Source organism: Tasmannia lanceolata, unplaced genomic scaffold, assembly GCF_043159265.1.
Source record: "Tasmannia lanceolata isolate RefF3 unplaced genomic scaffold, GAP_Taslan_0.1 ptg000006l, whole genome shotgun sequence".
Classification (NCBI taxonomy): Eukaryota; Viridiplantae; Streptophyta; class Magnoliopsida; order Canellales; family Winteraceae; genus Tasmannia; species Tasmannia lanceolata.
This window is the reverse complement of record NW_027518683.1, coordinates 49,013,076-49,032,131: the sequence shown is the minus strand read 5'-3', so window position 1 is coordinate 49,032,131 and position 19,056 is coordinate 49,013,076. Positions and strand designations below refer to the sequence as shown.

Here is a 19,056-nt window from a genome sequence, read left to right as displayed (position 1 = left end):
GTGGGCTAAGCTATAATACAGACGTGCGTGCCCTGCCCAGCCGGCCGCGCGCATGGGCCCGTAGCTTTTTTATCTGCCTTTATTTGTTTTCGTTATTTCCCCTCTCTTAATTCCTTATTTGCCATTAATTCTTAATATTTTTTTACCGTCATGGTTTAAAATTTCGGTTTCAGTAACCGTTTCGGACCCCACCGAAAACCGAAATTTCGGTTCGAAATTCTGGACCGAAATTCTGAAATTTTGTAACTCTTTTTTTTTTAATAAATAATGGCATTTAATCAACATTTAGGACCGAAATTTGGTAAACGGCGAAATCCGAAATTTCGGACAGAAATTTCGGAATTTCTATTCAACCCCCAAAAGTCCCCATTCTTCCAAATTTGGAGTATTCAAGAGATCCCAAAGTCAGAATCACTCATTGATTAATTCTAATGCTCAACCAAGTATTGGAATTTGAATGAAGCTTCCCTTTAGAAGGGGAATAAGGATAGGAATGGATTGTGATGATGCAAGCAAATTGTACGACTGAACACCAAGCATGTACTATAGAGGGAGAACCCATCTTTCATAATAGATTAATAGCCCGAGTGAAAAAGTGATCAACACGGTGACTGATACCTCTTGGTTATTCAGTAGCAAGTGATCGGATATTTTATTTGGTACTCCAGGTCAAAGTTTTTGTTTAACACATCCGACTGCAATAGTTCTGGTACCGCAAAAAACAAGGTGTAGGTGTAGGTGTAGCCCCAAAAGATGAGAAAAAGAATCATGCACATACAATTGATATAAACAACATTATTATTTAATTTCTATTGCTCGAATACATTAAAAACCAAACTCTCTGTTACATGCTTTGAGTTGGGTCCCACTTGGAGCGAGATATGGGTAGTTGACTAGTTATCTTTACCATATTTCCCTCCTTTATTTTCTCTTAATAAAAACGTATTATGCTGATGTGTTTCTTTGGCATGTTAAAGTCTAGTTGGGTTTGTGTTTAGGTGACTTAGTTTCATTAGTCCATGTCTCTAGGTTAGTTACTAGTGTTATCCATTCTCCTATTTTCAAGCATTGTAATCGTTGGGCTCTCATTCTATAAGAGCAGCCATTATCATGAAAATAAAGTAACATAGAAATTTATTCCAAACAGTTGTGTCTTGCGTATAAAGGAGGACGGCCCTTCCCTCGAAGTGGGTCAAGAGGCCGATCTTCCCTCAAAGAAGATCAATCCGTTGCGAACCGATCTAGGTTCGTAACACTCTCTTGGCTGGGAGAAATTAAAAGAAGGGGCACTAGGAAACAATCTCATGAGTTATTTTTGAAAGGAATTGGAAAACCACTTTCCACACTAGAGAACACCATCGTCATGTGGAGTCTCGCCGTCTAGGTTTATGCAATAGAGGAGAGTTTCTACTGGCCAAACTTTTCTTTATTTCCTATTAGTGCACCAAAGATTGCTATGGAGAAGATGGTATATTTTGAAAAGGGATTTGCTAGGGTCCATCGTAGAAGGCATTTCGCGGCTGGTCTGTTGCATGTCACACACACGTGTGAATTGTGGGCAAACTTTAATGCTTTTTGACGCCAAATCACGTTAAAAGAGTGGCGCATTATCCTACCGGGGTGAGACAAATCATCGACCGAAAGTTTTTTGTCATTTTCTATGGAAATTGTCTTGCTTAAAAAGAGTGCTATTTTCAAAGGATTTCCTTATACAAGAAAAGCAATGGTACCATACTATTCAGAGTGTAGCACAACAAAAGTAATGGTACCATACAATTCAGTGTGTGGCACATTACAAAGCGGTTGGTTTGCAAGTAGTATACAACGCGGATTCTTAATACACCATCATCCATCATCCTCTATTTGGTCACATTTAAAATCAGAATTTCCTAGGCAATTTCACGGAAAGCCATTTTGGGGCTCACTTTTGCAGGAAAGAACATCCACACAAGCTCATTTTTACCAGATTTTTGTCCTATTCATTTATTTCACCAAGGTAGTAGTTCTCTCATGCAAAAGTGAGTCAACTCACTGTACATGGGCTGTTATGATCATCTGATCTGTGACATTCGGATCACACATGTGCCACATGTACGTTTGAGTCCTTTGGGTCACAGAAAAAGAAAAAAAAAGGCTATTGATTTCCACACAACCATGTTTTGATTATGAGGCGAACTCATCTAGGTTTACATTGTTTAACCAACTGCAAACTGCCAGTACATTCCCCGAAAGCTCTCAACTAAAGCACGATGAGTTCGTCCCGTTATCAAAGCATGGTCGTGCGGATATGAGTAGCGAAAAAGCACACCATCTTCTACACGGATTGCACGAGCCGGGGAGCCCCAAAAAAAGCGTTAGGGCCTCGAGGCTATTTTCGGTATTCCGTTTCGCACTCTTTATTTTGGGACTGATATCCGCACGACCATATTTTGACAATATGGCTGGCAGACATCATAGGATAATCCAAACCGTCCATGTGATTAAGTACAATGTAAATAGGTTGTTCCCAAAAATCATTTCCATAGGATGATCCTAGACCTCTGATCTATAGGGTTTCCATAATATGCTTTTCCTCTGTAGATCGGAGGGTCGGGATCAACCCGTACTGTACAGGCAGACAGTTTCGGATTTCATTTCGTACTCTTTGTCAGGGACCGATATCCGCACGACCACATATTATTGACTCTTACTTTTGACAGCTGTATAAAAAAGTGTCAAACAATGACGATGCAGTGCGAAAATCATCTGGATCTTCATTAGGGCGACAGTTTCGTAATTTGAAGAGACTCTGAGGGTATTTCAGAAGCCAGGGAATATTTAATTGACAGAGACTTCCAAAATAAAAAGCACAACAAATCCATCCAGATAAAAAGGGAACTTGACCTTCCTGTGGTTTTTCATTCTCTCTCTCTCTCTGTTTCGATTTTTTCTTCTTCTTTCAACAATGTAAGTCTTAAAGCTCAGACTCTTCATTCCTTTTCCTTCTATTCTCAGCTTTTTTATTTCTTTTCTTTCTTAACCCTAACCCTAACCCTCTTTTTTAAAAATTTTCACCATTACTATCTTTTGATTATTCTCTTTTAAGGTTCGTTTGTACTGTTCTTTGAATGTTTGCGACATGCAGGGGATTTTCTTGATCTGGTTTTGAGATTTTGGTTCTAAGAATCGGATCTTGATTCTTGGAGATCTTGATCTCTGATTCTCTGTGGCCATTTTCTGTTTCTTGTGTTCGATGGTGGTTCGTGATTTTGTAGGTTTTCTCTGTAATGTCGTTGATGTGAGATTTTGGTTTGTTGATTGAATTAGGGTTTTTAGGGTTTGGATTGGATTTTGTGAAGATAGGGTTTGGATTTAGCTTTTAAGTCTTGAGTAGTGCATTTTTAGGGTTTGGACTTTGGAGTGTTTATTTTCTTTCTCTGTAATGTCGTTGATGTGAGATTTTAGTTTGCCGATTGGATTAGAGTTTTTTAGGGTTTGGCTTGGATTTTGTGAAGATAGGGTTGGGTTTTAACTTACAACTCTTGAATGAGTTAGTGGTTTTTAGGGTCTCGACTTTGGTTTTGTAGCTTTTCTCTGTAATGGAGGAGATATTATATTTTAGTTTGCTAATTGAGTCGGGGTTTCTAGGGTTTGGTTTGGATTTTGCGAATTTAGGGTTAGGGTTAGGGTTTAGCTTCCAACTTTAGAGTAAGTTAGTGCATTTTTAGGGTTTAGATTTTGGAGCGTCTCTTTTCTTTTTATTGTGTTCTTAAAATGATTCTTGCAAAACTCATTTCTCTACCTAGAGTCATATTCTTATTATCAGTAAAAATGTTTTTTTTATAATTTGGTTTCTTTTCTTTTCTTTTCTTGTGTTTTGTAGGACGACCATGAATGAGGACGGGGAAAGAACTTGCCCTATATGCCCTATATGCACTGAAGAGATGGACTTAACTGACCAGCAATTGAAGCCATGCAAATGTGGTTATGAGGTTTGGATATTAGTTCCTCTTTCTTTGCACATAAGGGGATTGAATTTTACTTGCTGTTTCTTTAACCAGACATGTGCTTTGAAGCTATTTGTTTTTTCCATAGTGGGAAGCGCCTGCGCAAATGATTTTGATTCTCGGTTTTTTCATTGAATGGGAAGAAATGCAAATTGCAGTAGTTTACTTTGATGTCTTTGGGATTATTTCTCTGTTTTCTGTTTTGGGAGTTGGTGATGGGGATTGGAAGTTCTGGCTATCAATTTTAGAACTTATATATATATATATATATATATATATATATATATATATATATATATAGAGAGAGAGAGAGAGAGAGAGAGAGAGAGAGAGAGAGAGGAGTTCCTACTTCCTAGAGTAGATAACTTATCTACTCCCTAGGCTTAAAATACAGTAGGGGCCACATTTTTTGGGTGATGCAAACCATTCATTTGATGGGCCCCTCACATAGATAGGGTGTGCCAAAAAAATCAGCTCCATCTGATCATCCCAACCCTTCGATTTGTGGAGGTAAAAATGGACAGGTATAAACCTTCACAAATCTGTCCATTTTTTGCCTCCACAGTTGGAAGGGTTAGGATGATCCTATGGATCTGATTTTTTGGGCACACCCTATCTATGTGAGGGCCCATCAAATGAATGCTTTGGATCACCCAAACAATGTGCCCCCACTGTGTTTTAAGCCTAGGGAGTAGATAACTTATCTACTCTAGGGAGTAGGAACTCTTTTTTCGAATATATATATATATATATATATATATATATATATATATATATATATATAGAGAGAGAGAGAGAGAGAGAGAGAGAGAGAGAGAGAGAGAGAGAGAACGGTTTCTACACACAAGTGTAGATAAGTTATCTACACACTAGCTTAAAATGCACTGGAGGGCATATTGTTTGGGTGATCCAAACCATTCATTTGATTGGCCCTAACATATATAGTGTGTCCACAAAAAATCAGCTCCATAGGATCATCCCAACCCTACGATTTGTAGAGGTAAAATGGACGTGTATAAACCTTCACAAATCTGTCCATTTTTTGCCTCCACGGTTCGAAGGGTTAGGATGATCCTATGGAGCTGATTTTTTGTGGACACCCTATCTATGTGAGAGCCACATTGTTTGGATGACCCAAACAATGTGGGCCCCCACTGTATTTTAAGCTAGTGTGTAGATAACTTATCTACACTTGTGTGTAGAAACCGTTTTCTTATATATATATATATATATATATATATATATATATATATATATATATATATATATGTGTGTGTGTGTGTGTGTGTGTGTGTTTCTAGTCCGGCCGACTAGAGATCATTCTCTAGTCCGCCACCCAAAAACACATGGGTCCCACATATTTTGGTGATGCAAAGCATTCATTTGATGACCCCTGACATAGAGACGGTGTCCACAAGAAATTAGCTTCATAGGATCATCCCAACCCTATGATTTGTGGAGCTTAAAATGGACGGCTATAAACCGCCACAAATCTGTCCATTTTTTAACTCCACAAATCGAAGGGTTAAGAAGATCCTATGAAGCTGAATTTTTGTGGACATCCTATCTATGATGAGGCCTATCAAATGAATGCTTTAGATCACCACAAAATATGTGGGACCCATGTGTTTTTGGGTGGCGGACTAGAGAATGATCTCTAGTCGGCCGGACTAGAAACACTTTCCTTATATATATATATATATATATATATATATATATATATATTTGGGAAAAGTGAGTATGAGCGGCCATGGTGGACCCTCATTTTTTGGGTGATCGAAACCATTCATTTGATAGGCCCCGACATAGATAGGGTGTGTCCAAAAAATTGGCTCCATAGGATCATCCCAATCCTTCAAAGGGTCTAACTTTGCCCATTTTCACTTCCACAGTTCGAAGGGTTGGGATAATCCTATGGAGCCAATTTTTTTGGCACACCATATCTATGTCCAATTTTTTGGGCACACCCTATCTATGCCAGGGCCTATCAAATGATTGATTTGGATCATCCCAAAAATGTAGGCCCACCGTGTTTCTAGCCGTCACCTCATGTAAGCTTATATGAGGGGCCACTCATACTCACTTTTCCAACACACACACACGCACACATGCGCTCTCTCATCCCTTTCACATGCGTTTTACATTTTTATAATGTATATGTATCATGCATTAATGTTTTGTGCTACTTATTTTTCTCAGTGAGGCCTTTTTTTGCTACTTATTCCCATCTACAGATATGCGTTTGGTGTTGGCATCATATAATTGACATGGCCGAGAAGGATGGCACAGAGGGGCGTTGTCCAGCGTGCCGTGCTATGTATGACAAGGAAAAAATTGTAGGAATGGCTGCCAACTGTGAAAGGTTGGTTCAGTATATACTTGTAGTGTATGACTTATGTTTTTGTATATTTCATTTTATTTTACTGGGATATGGAAGGTCCATAGTATGTTCACCTTGCAACAGGATGTTGGCTGAAATCAACTCTGAGAGAAGACAAAAGTCGCAGAAGGCAAAGCCGAAAACATCAGAAGGAAGGAAGCATCTCAGCGATTTTCGTGTGATACAGCGGAACCTGGTGTACATAATTGGAATACCTATTAGTCTAGCAGATGAAGAAGTGGGTTAATTCTCTATGATTTTTCCTCGTGTTCACATGCCTAATGTCTTTCTGGATGTGGCAGTTTTAAGATTTCTCTATCTGAGTTTTTCCCATATTTTGAGCAGGCTCTTGCACGAAAAGAATATTTTGGTCAGTATGGAAAAGTTCTAAAGGTGTCTCTTAGTCGTTCGGCTAGCGGTGCCCTGCATTCTCCTAACAACAGCTCTTGTAGTGTGTAAGTTTTGTCATTTTTAATTATAGCTTCTTTTTGAAATGGGTATAATATTCTAGACTTTGCTCATTGGCATCTCCCTGTGATTTTATAGGGTTGAATCATATTTTTGACCGGTTTCAGCTTGTAGAAACATATGGAAGCGAACCAGTTTTTTGTCAATCATCCTGACTTCCTGAGTAGTCCATGATCTGACTCACTGTTTAAAACTCCTCGACTCAATCATTGATTTGCCTGGGCTGACTTGGTTTTGGTCCTACCAAGTCCATCAAAAGCTCCTTTGGCTTGCCCGAGTCGATAAAATACTTTTCGTGTTAATCTTTGACTTGCCATTGTTGAATCGATTTACCTTGGGCAAAATCGTGTCAGTGTATGAAACAATGCTTCGTCTTACAAATTCCTGCTTTATTGGATGGCCTTTTTTTTAATTTTTATTTTTATTTTTTTCCGCTATGAGTTGCTATTCCCACCCCAATTAGTTTGGGACAAAGGCTTAGTTGAGTTGATTTGAGTTGCTCTTCCCAATATCATTTTTTAAACTTTTGGTTCCATTTTCTTGCTTTTGGGTCAGATATATTAAATACTCAAAAGAGGAAGAAGCGGTTCGATGTATTCAATCAGTACATGGTTTTGTTTTGGATGGTCAATCCTTGAGGTAGGCATGCAATTTCCTTTTAGTGGGCAGTCTAAACAAGCCACGTCTCAATCATCACCTTGATGACTACATGGATTTTTCTGTTTGCACTTGCAGAGCATGCTTTGGTACTACAAAGTATTGCCACACATGGTTGAGAAATATGGTATGGCAATGTGATTAAATGATAGGAAATGGGTGCATTTATTTACTGAATTTTTGAAACATTTAGTATGCTTGAAACTTGTTTACCGTAATTCCATTGAGAACAGTGTGTTTGTTGGTCCAGCCTTGCAACAATGCAGATTGTTTATATTTGCACGACATTGGTACCCCAGAAGATAGCTTCACTAAAGATGAGATAATTTCAGCTTATACGAGGTATATCCGTTTATACAATTTATGGACATGCTCTATTTCTACACGCAGTTGACATGCATTGAGCCATAAACTTGCTATGGCCTCTTTTGTGTTGTGTTACTTCCCAGTTATAATTGAAGTGGTTAAGGCCATGTCTGGCAGACTGGCAGCCAGGATTTTTTTTATGATAAATTGGTGTCTCCCAGTGGTGAGAGAGGGATAGGGCAGTGGGAGGAGAGAGATTTGAGAGGGCACGTTTGAGATGAGCCTGAGAAGTGGCTAAAAATCTGGAAAAAGTTGATCCTATTTTGAGTATAGTTTTTGTTTTCTAATTTTTAGCCACTTATCATCGCTTGGAGACGCTAGTTTCCAGATTTTTAGCCACTTCACCCTCATTTCACTTGGAGACACCGATTTATCATGAAAAAAATTCATGGTAGCCAAACGTGCCCTAAGGGATTCCAATTGTTTCGTCTGAAAATACCTAATTCTAGGTAATATATTACCTGCTCATACACCGGCCAACGAGTTCGTTTACACTTCTAACATCATTTTTTTTAAATGGCAAACTTTCTTACATCATGCTATTAGATATATAAGCATTTTCACCTTTTATCATTTTGGTATTTTTCTTTTCCTTAAATGGGTAAATGATTGGGGAAAAATTGCAGTCTATAATAAAATGAACAAAAAAGTGCAAAATGCAAACCTCAGTCTTGAACTTCTGATTGACAAAGCCGCTGTTAAAGTACCATCCATCTCGAGAGACCAACCAACCGAATGAACACGGTGGCATGTTCATTTTAAGGGATTCAGTTGCTGCTTTCGTTTCGTATCTGCAAGTTTCAATGGGAGTCAATCACCTCTATTTGCACTTTCACCACCGACCTTATTGGGAAAGCAATCACTTAAATTCGTTGCAGTAATCTGTCGCTAAAGGATTCTTTCTCTTCAAGATGAGTGGGTCTCCAACTTGTGAGAAGATTGCTGTTGTTACTTAGTGAGACCTGATTTAGATTGAACAAACGAAGAACCGCATTCATTACTGACAACGCCCTATACAATGCATGTAAATCAGATTTCTAGATTATTCATATTTTTTTGCCCAAACAAAATTTATTTTCTTCATGTCAAGCGTTGTGATCTTCTCCAAGAGAGGCGTACAACGAAAACCTTGAATTCTAGGTGGAATAAGGATATTTCAAACTCTGGCAAATTGAGATATGGAATCATCCTTCGTATTAAAGAGTACTTAAACCGTGAAAATACTGCCAGAGTCCTCCAACCATTGTTTAAAAACTCACCAACTTGATCATCGACTCCCCATCGACTCCCCAAGTCGACTCAGTTTTACCTTGGTTGAGTTCTTGTTTTGAGTCCAAGTTTTGCTCTACAACGTTATCAAAAACTTCTTTTCGAGTTAGTAAAAAAATGACTTGCTTCAATCATCTCTCTCTCTCTCTCTCTCTCTCTCTCTCTCTCTCTCTCTCTCTCTCTCAAGGATAATAAATTTATTTATATTCAGTTGTCGACTCTTTTTTACACTGGTCAACATCTCTTCTGAGTCCAATTTGTTTCAACACTGGTCCTACCTCTAGACTAACTTCCTCATAAAGCCAATAACCCTAAGACATTCTCAAATTTCTCATCCGTTAAGTTCCTTCTAAGGATCCAACCCCACACTATCCTCCTCTCACCTTCTCAAAACAATCTTTTATATGAAATCCTTCAACCATGGTGAACTTATAGAGGGTTAGGTAAGGATCGAGCATGGCACAACAATGTGTTACCCAACCACAGCCATTCAAGAAAATAATGGGGTTACCCAACCGCGTTCTTCCAAAATCTAATTCATAATGCTACCAATCTTCAACCTCTTAGAAGCTTTCTATACTGTTGTGGTCCAAAAGTTGGTTCAGGACTTTCTAGTGAGGAAATCTTGATGCTAACTGATTATATTTGTCATTGTGTAAATGATGTTTTGCAGTTTATTTCTGATTGGAAATTGTGCACCCGTTAAGTTTTAAGTGCTTGTGTGTGTCCGTGCATTTCTATTTATTTACTCCGTCCTTTCCATGTTACTTGATAATGTTTTGGGGTTGGTTTGATTGTCTATTTCTATTCACGCACGTGCCAACCATACTTACAGGAGCAGGGCTCTACAAATTAGTGGTGCTGCAATCAATTTGCAACGGCGTTCGGGGACTGTGTTGCCTCCCCCAGTGGATGAATTCAGCAATAGTGGTACAGCTTCTTCAGGCAAACTTATTGCCAAGGGTGCCTCAAGTGTAAGACACCATTGCTAGTTTTCACTTCCTTCAAATGACTAAATGCTTTCTCTAACTGGGACTTTGGAGTCAATTGATTTCGAAATTTTTAGATACGTGTAGATGGTTGATTTTTTACTACTGGATATTCTAATAAGGTGCAATGGCTTCCGTTTTAATCATAACATGGTTTTCTTATCAGAATCCTGCAAATCAGATTAAAGGTTCTCCTCCTAATGGTAGCTCTCTAAGATCTAGCGTTCTTCCAGCAGCGGCTTCATGGTATGCTACATATCGTTGTGTAGATTCTTCATTTATTTAATGACATACTATTGTTTATAAAATCCCGATTTCACTCTACAGGGGATTACGTAATTCCAATTGTCGATCACCAGCTGCAAGTACACAATGTTTCCAAGAACCTGCAAAACAAAATCCCGACACATTTATTTCATCATCTGCCTTTTCATCAGTGGCTCCAAGCCCGACCCTGACATGTGAACCACATATTGATGTATCAAAAACATCTACTGTAAATGAAAATCACCCAATGCATTTGAAGGATAGATCTGGGACGTTGGAATCTTCCAAACTACGTATAGAAAGAGTGCGTGAAGCAACTACTGATCCACCTTCCGAGGCTTTTGTAGATTCATCTTGTGCTACCCATGATTCATATAGTCCCCCTTCACTTGAAGCAAAGGACAGAGACATTACAATGCAACAAAAAATCACGAACCCCAATGATCTTGATAGACGACAATCTCGTAGCTGCAGTCCTGATAAAGCGCATGGCTCTGTTGCTGTTGATCCAGCCATACAGAGTTTATGCTCTGGTTTGTCCTCATTTAACATTGATAGCCATCTCGGAAGTGAACATCCTGATACGGGGAGACTCCGGAGTTCGGTTTCCAATCATTTTCCAGATAGATCATCTGGAAAGTCAGTTGTAGGCTTGCGACAATATTATCCCGAACATGGTCTTGATAAAATTGAAGCCTTGACCTCACAACCTCTGAGGGGAGCTGCTGTGGTGTCTGAAGATGCATTTGTTTTAAAAGAACTATCAAACTGGAGTTCACAATTGCAAACACCAGTATTTCCAGCTACAGGCAGTGAATTGGTTGAGCTTTTGTCACCTGGCCATGACCAACGGCTTAAGATGCCAGAAAATTTTACGCATCCATCATATTTACCCTATTCACACAGTTCAGTTAAGACTTCTAATCTTTCCAGTGGCAATCTTTCACAGCATAGTGATACTCGTAGTACAAGTCGTGAAGGTAATGCAGATACTACAACCGTGGCTTCAAAAATTGGTGAAGCCTTGCCGCTTTGTACAACTGGTGGTTCAGTATTATCTAACGGGTACAAAGAAAAGAAATTTAGTACTTCCAATTCTGAAATGGAGAATATTTTTGAATGTTCTGACATGTTCTCCAATCTAGAAAAGGTTAGATATTTAGGAAGATCAAATGGTAATTCAACTGAAGTTGATAAAACGGCCAATGTCGATATGGGAGAGAACATCATCATCTCAAATATCTTGTCAATGGACTCAGATGCATGGGATGACTCATTGACCTCACATCACAGTTTAGCTAAATTTCTTGGTCAAAGTGATAAACAAAATGGTTCGCTTGGATTGTCAAATTCGAGAAAGCTACAAAATAGTAATCAGTCCAGGTTCTCATTCGCAAGACAGGAGGATTTTGTGAATCAAGCAACCCATTTGGAACCTTCATCTCGTCAAACTGGGCATGTGGAGAAGAAATTTTTTGCTCTGCAGGAGTCCATGGAGAACAGAGGTTCTTATGAAGATAAACTTCAGAATGGTTTTGCAGCCAGAAGTTTTGAAGACTCTAGACATTCTGTTAACAGCTATTTTGGTCTTCCATCTAATAAGCTTTCTGGTGAGTACAAAGTAAATTAGGTTGTGTTTATTTTATTTTGGTTGATATTTATTCAGCATGCTTATTTTATGGTAGTGTGTATCCAGTTTTTCCTTCATACCTTTTGTTTCATGATTTCAGTTACATGCTAGGTGTTGTTTTGCAGTCAATGCTGTTTCCTTTGTGATGTCTATTCGGTTCTCATATTTCTTTCTAGAGACATACTGTTGAACTCTCATTTTTTTGTTTCTTTTTATAGCTGTGGTTCTTTTATCTTGACTTGTATCATCAAGTAATTCAAACTTGGATTTCAGTATATTTTCTGCCTCATCTTCTGCAATGTGTTAACAAACCTATGTTGTCCACATTTAAAAGGGTCCATAAGGTTTAAGGTGTAGGAAAACCAGGTCTGGATTTTTTTTGGCTTTAGGGCGTGTTATTTTGCGCGAAAAGAAAAACCTTTTCCAAGTTTGTACCAATTTCTTTTTTTTGGCCGTTGGGCCCGCCATTTCCCCCCACCCGACTATTTGATCATTGATTAATTTAAATGTGGGATTCTTTATTTTTTTTTCGCCATTAGGCCCTCTATGTAGCCCCTTCTATTATATAACTCATTACTATGTATGGGCCCCATTATTTCTGGGTGTTCGACCCGTCATCTTACCCCACTAGTAGATTGCCAGTTGGTATACATGTGGGGTCAATTTTCTGTCATTGGTATTTGTCCATTGGCCAACCATCTTCGCCCTATTAATTATAGTTTTAATACTCCCCCGCGTCATCGTGGACTCCCCCCGAGTCGACTCCCTTTTACCTTCGCTGTGTTCCGCGTTTTGCCCTACATAGTCAATAAAAACTCCTTTCACTCTCCCGAATTATGACTGCGTCAACCAAGTTCTCGGCTGCATCAATCGAGTACTGAACCGCGTTGTGCCGAGTCGACTAGGATTTTCTTCGACTGCATTTCGTGCTGCATCCGCATTTTGAAACACTCCTATTAATAGATTGGTGATTAGTATGCATAATGTGCCCCTTACTTTTTTGCATTACATTAGGCCCTCTATGTTGGCACCACTAGTATATAATTCATTGTTAAACATGTGGGCCCCATTAGTTATTGGTTGTTGTGCCTCCATCTCAGCCCACCATCTTAGCCATGCTAGTAGAATACTGTTTAGCATACATGTGGGGTCCATCGTTTTTCCAATCATTAGGCCCTCTATGCAGCCTCAATAGTAGATCATTGACTTATTTTTTCAACGGCAACTGAATTCATTAAAAAGACCGAGATGGTCGAATACAAAGGGAGAGAGAAGGAATATACAAAATGAAAATGAAAGCAACAAAATAAAGATTCTAGGGGGCAAAAGTTCGAAATGATCCAAATCTTCCTTCTCAACCCCTTCTCTAGCAAGCCTGTTAGCCACCCCGTTAGCAGGACGACGCACATGCTGGAATACAACAGATGAGGCTCCCACCCAATCTTGAATTTCTTCAAAGAATCTAGCAAATCTCCAAGGAATTTTTTGTATTAATCATTTACTTTTTTTTGAATGGTATTAATCATTTACTTTTGTCGTTAGTTAAATATGATCTTTATATGTAAATTATTTCCCCTCTTCTATTTTTTTCAAGGAGGGATCAACTTGTTAATGACATTGATAAAGAAATTTTTCTAAAGGATTCATCTTAGCCGACCCCAACTAGTTTGGGACAAAGGCTTTGTTGAGTTGAGTTGAGTTGAGTTGAGTTGAGGGATCAACTTGTTAATGACATTGATAAAGAACTGCAGTCACTAATGTTCCATCCAATGAAGTCATTAAAAGTACTTGTAATAATCCTAATGAATATGTTGTTGATATTCACACTGCTATTGGAAGGAGGAAATGACCGAAAGAGGAATTGGAGCTATTGCATTGTTTTCATGAGCCAAGAAAAAAAAATGTTTAGTGGCTCGTTGGAAGTTAGTTTAAAAGCAGAAATTTTGGAGCAGCCATTGGATGAAATGTTGATGGATTTAGATTAAGGGCACATTTGGCAAATGGACGGAAACTGGCAACGAAGAATTGTCGAGGAAACATAAACAGTCAGGTCGATACAATAATGTGGAAATACCCGACCCGACCTGAGAAACTATCTTGGCTAGGGTTGGGTTTTTGAATCACTCATTTCCAAAAAACACCCAACCCAAGACAGTTTGTCGGGAAAGGGTAGGGTTCTTAAAAACTTGACCAGCCCGACCTGAGTTGCAACCCTAGTTTGGGGGCCACTTGATCACCTTTGAGAACACATTTTTCATCTTTTTTAGATAACAACTTAAAGCCCTCCCCCCACTATGACAAACAAGAGGGACGTGAGGTCATCTTGTCAAATACCCCTCTGGCTTGCAAAGAATCCAATCTGCTTCCCATTGGCGGAGGATAGAAAATCTAGCAGATGAGATACATCCTTTAATCCAATGTTGTCGTTTCTGCCCGAATTTCAACCTGATAAGGAGGTAGCTTCAAATGCTAAAGAAAAAATAGTTCTAGATTAGCAGGCATGTTCATACTTTGTCAAAGAAAGATGAATTTATGAATCATGTTTTTATTCATTGTAGGGTGTTACATAAGATTTTGGGGGCGATGTTGTCTCGCTTTGGCATGTTACACGTATTATCAAAATCATTGGTAGACATTAGACATATTATTGGGATGGAGAAGAGGAACATTTGGAGATGAAAGGAGTATTACTTCGAAAGGTAACACCCTGTGCGGTGATTTGGTCTTATGCTTATAAAGAAATGAGGGATTATTTCAGGAGGAAAGCAATTTTATTTGGAAGATCATTATGAGGATTAGATTAGAATATTTGTAGTTCAGTGGGTATCTATGAAGAAGAATTTCTGGGATTGTTAGTAAATGGCAAAGGGATGGAGACCCATAGCAGCTTAGTTATGAAAATTGTTTCGTTTCAATCAAAATGGATGAAAATTTTCGTTCTGGACCAAAAATCCGGAATGGAATGGCTAAATTTGCCATTTCGTTCCGGATTTCGGTCCATTTCGTTTATTTCCGATGAAATGCCCTGTTTTGCCCGAAGTACACCTTTTTTTCTTCTTTTGGTTCTCTTTTTCTTACCTCTTCTTACCTCTTCTTACTTCTCTGATCTTTCTCTTTGCTCTTCTTAGTATTTACATGTAAAGTCTCCTTTTACTTAAGATTTACATGTAAAGTCTCCATTTTCTTAAGATTTACATGTAAATAAGGAAATACCCCACATTTGGATTTATTAAAAGTAGCTTCAAGACCCAGTTCTAGAAGGATAAAAGGTCAACTTTTCAGTTCTAGTACAATATTCGAAAAATCAGGCCGAGTCAAACTCTTAACTTCCAAACAATGGAGTGTTTCTCCAATTTTAAATATTCATAAATTCTATAATGTCCAAACATTATTAAATCCCAAAATTCCGGTACAAAAAAATCTCATAATTTGGTCTCTAAAATTTTTTCTTCTTGTCATGCATTTGTCAACACACGGGTCAATACAGGCATTTCAGCTGATAGTGGTTTTCCTTTAAGTAAATGTTGGTTCTTTTACATATTTGGTTAATGTACTTGTTTCTTAGATATTTTTTAGCAATTTCTTTTTCTGGATTTTTTCATATTTTTAACTACCAGAAAAAATTTCGGTTGTTGTGGGCTTGTAGCGAAACAAAAAGTTTCTTATGAAATAACCGAAATACTGGAACATTCTGTTCAAGTAGCCAAAAAGAAATGGCGAACGGAATGAAATTCATAATTAAGCTATGTGGTGATTTGGTTCTTATGCCTTGAAAGAAATAAAAGAGAACGTGAGGAGGATAGCAATTTGAGATTAAAATTCCATAGTTAGATGGCTACCTATGAAGAAATGATTTTGGGGACTGTCAATAAACGTTGTGATGAGGAACCGGAGAATGGTGTCTTGTTGTGGTGCATTGGTGGTGAGGGAGATTCCTCAGGGCTGTTGGGGTTAGAGTGCTTTAGTTTGGAAGTAATTGATATGTTTAGGGAGATTTCTCCAACTTTAAAGAATATATGCAAGCTCTGTTAATGAGAAGGTGATTGGATTGGACTGATTTTCTGAGAGGTAACATTGGGATACCTCATGCTTGTGTATTGGTTCCGAGGAAATGAGACTCATGCTTTGTGTACTGTAAATTGATGACAATCTGAGTCAATTGTGCAAAAGTCAAAGCATGTAACACTAAATGTGATGACAGACTTGTTGGCAAAGGAAGGAGTAGACCGAGAAGAGTTAAAACTGGTCCTACTCTAGATGAATTGGCTTCTCAAGAAAAGGGGTGTCTTTGAAGATTTAATTGGCAGTGTGCTTCAGCAGGGTGAAGGTTGATGGCCCAGTTCTGTTACTGTTTCTGTGCTGTTGTAGCTGTGCAGGGACATCTCATCCTGTTTGCGTGTTTCTCTGAATAAAACTCTTGTTGTTATCACTAAAAATAAAAAATAAAATAAAATATGTAGACCCTGAATGAATTGTTCTCTATTTTTTACAGCTTGTGGCATTTATATTCCTTTTCAATTTTGTGATGAAATATAGTCCTCTCTAAATTAATTCTTCCTTTTCCAAAACAGTTTCAAGGACTCAAATTTCGGCCCCACCCGGATTTTCGATTCCAAGTAGAACACCACCACCTGGCTTTTCCTCTCAAGCAAGAACAGATCGAACTTCCGACGGTGCATCTTCTGGCTTGTTCACTTCTTACTATATTGTATTTGTAGTTATAGGCATTCTTTCTTTTTTAACTTGATGTTTTCCTGTTCATTTGCAGCTAATCAACAACTTGAAAGTCCCTACTTGCCTAGAGAACAGTATCAGGTTCCGCTAACCAGTAATGCTGGTAGCATTGGTGATGTGGAATTTATTGACCCTGCAATATTGGCTGTTGGTAAAGGGAGTATACCTCTTGGACCGAGCAATTCAGGCTTAGATTTGATGTCTACTATTTCTCCACATCTTAATACCTCTGAAACTGACCCAAGACGTCAGATGTTGATGCAACAAACCATCTCTACACATCAAAACTTCAGATTTCCCGATCATGGGGCGGGTAGGATTTCACCGTTAAATGATGCGTACATCTCTTCTAGGGCTGTAGATCAAACCCAGGGCAACAGTCTCTCTCACTTTGCACAGATGTCCCTCCAACAGTCCAGAAATTCACGCTTTTCAAATGGCCAGTGGGGCAGTTGGAGTGAGGTTCCAACTGGCAATGACTTAGGTGTGGCAGAGATTGTCAGAAATGAAAGAGTTGGACTAAACAAGTATTTTCCTGGTTATGATGAACTAAAATACCGCATGCCCAGTTCAGGAGATCTATATAACAGAGCATTCGGGATGTGATTTGAAAACTAGGTTGTTTTCTTTGGCCCCTGCCTCTGAAAAGCGCATTACTCTAACTCATGATCTATATAGAAGATGTGGAATATGGCTAAACGGTGCTCGTTGGGCAGTTGTTTGTTTGATGGGAAGCTTGAAGGATCAAGCTGTACTGCTTTGGTAGTGGAAGGTTTCGTCATTTGGACTTGTTATACTGTCATGCTCACAGGTAGGATATAAGCCTCATCTTAGTGGTTAAAAACTTGACGGGCTTGCTGGATAACAATTTTTTGCCATTATATGAAGTGTGTGTATCCTCCATTTACAAATTATAAGCTTCTGTGATGTAATTACTTAGCTTCGAAATCTTACTCTGAATTTTGATAATGCTGCCCATTGGTTTCCAACAGTCCAGAAATTTATGCTTTTCAAAAGGCCAATGGGATGGTTGGAATGAGGTTCCAAGTGGCAATGACTTGGGTGTGGCAGAGATTGTCAGAAATGGAAAGACTTGGATTAAGTATTTTCCTTGTTATGATGAACTAAAAATATCCCATGCCCAGTTCAAGCAATCTATATAACAGAAATTTACTGTCTGTTTGATGGCAGCTTGAAGGATCAAGCTGTATTGCTTTTAGCAGTGGAAGGTTTCATCATTTGGACTTGTCAATTTCATCCGAGGGGTAAAAAACTAGATATGTTTGCGCGGTAACAATTTTCTGCCATTATATGAAATGAATGTCCCCATCTAGTTTATGGGACAAAGGCTTAGTTGAGTTGAGTTGAGTATATGAAATGAATGTGTATACTCCATTTACAAATTATGAGTATCTGTGATTTAAATGCTTAGCTTCCAAATCTTCCTTAGAATTTCGATAATGTTACCATTTGGCTGCTAACATGACTGGTCAATATCACCAAACATTTCTGTCAGTCGAGAGAGAATGTCAAATTTTTTTCCTTTACCGTACATAAGCACTTCTGGAAATCACCTAGTTTATGATATTTTCAACAGTAGCAGTGGCTTGCAGGAAGGAAGGACCATGACACTTTAATTTGGTTCTGTCTAGTTAAGACACTTACAAGAGGGTGAGGCATAAGTTTTAAGCATGGGAAAGTTATTTAGGTGCTATTGTTTTAAGTAGCTATGGGCCTTTACTCTGATTAGTACAGAAATTAGGATCGCTATGCATTAGACTGTAGATGAATCTCAAACTTTCTGAAAAGGCCTTGGCTGTTGAGCATTACTCAGTATTTCTTTCCTTGTTTCTTTGTTTTTATTTTTATTTTTTGGTCACCTATGCTTATGTTGGCTGGACATCATCAATCGTGGATCTGTGAGCATATATGGCTGGGTATTGACTAAATTGGTGTTCTTCTAGGAAGGCTGTCCTTGTGAGTTGTGATTAGTTGTGAATAGTTTCATAGGTACATCAATTTTTAAAAGGGAAATGTTATCAGCACTACTGTATTTTGATGAGGGCGCTCTTCACTTTATTAAAAGTAAGGTATGGCCCTCACCATAGGATGATCCAAACCTTCCATTAGATGGGCCACAGCCTAAATAGGTTGTCCGCAAAAATCATTTCCATAGGTTGATCCTAACCCTTCAATCTGAATGCTAGAGTGTTGATCCTAACTCTCTATAGATCGGAGGGTTAGGCTCAACCTATGGAAATAATTTTTGGGGCACAACCATTTTAGGTTGTGGCCCATCTAATGGACGGT

The 19,056-nt window shown here is 38.5% G+C and overlaps 2 protein-coding genes across 6 annotated transcripts in view; both read left to right on the top strand.

Moving 5' to 3' along the window:
* The window catches only part of LOC143880436 (interactor of constitutive active ROPs 2, chloroplastic-like), a 96,292-nt gene that overhangs the window by 63,878 nt on the left and 13,358 nt on the right, over positions 1-19,056 (top strand). The window lies entirely within an intron of this gene.
* Positions 2,797-18,177, top strand: LOC143880435 (uncharacterized). Of its 5 annotated transcripts, XR_013251699.1 has the most exons (15): positions 2,797-2,946; positions 3,863-3,971; positions 6,221-6,348; positions 6,451-6,604; positions 6,712-6,821; positions 7,390-7,473; positions 7,570-7,618; positions 7,742-7,833; positions 9,962-10,100; positions 10,282-10,361; positions 10,443-11,992; positions 16,584-16,685; positions 16,781-17,557; positions 17,739-17,848; positions 17,938-18,177. XR_013251699.1 is itself a non-coding variant. In XM_077383446.1 (13 exons), coding segments are annotated over exons 1-13 (3,171 nt in total). In that variant the 5' UTR covers positions 2,797-2,944; the 3' UTR covers positions 17,353-18,177. The 5 variants fall into 5 exon arrangements, 2 of the variants coding, with proteins under 2 accessions (XP_077239561.1, XP_077239563.1); XR_013251698.1 differs by having other exon boundaries at positions 17,739-18,177; XR_013251697.1 differs by having other exon boundaries at positions 16,781-17,848.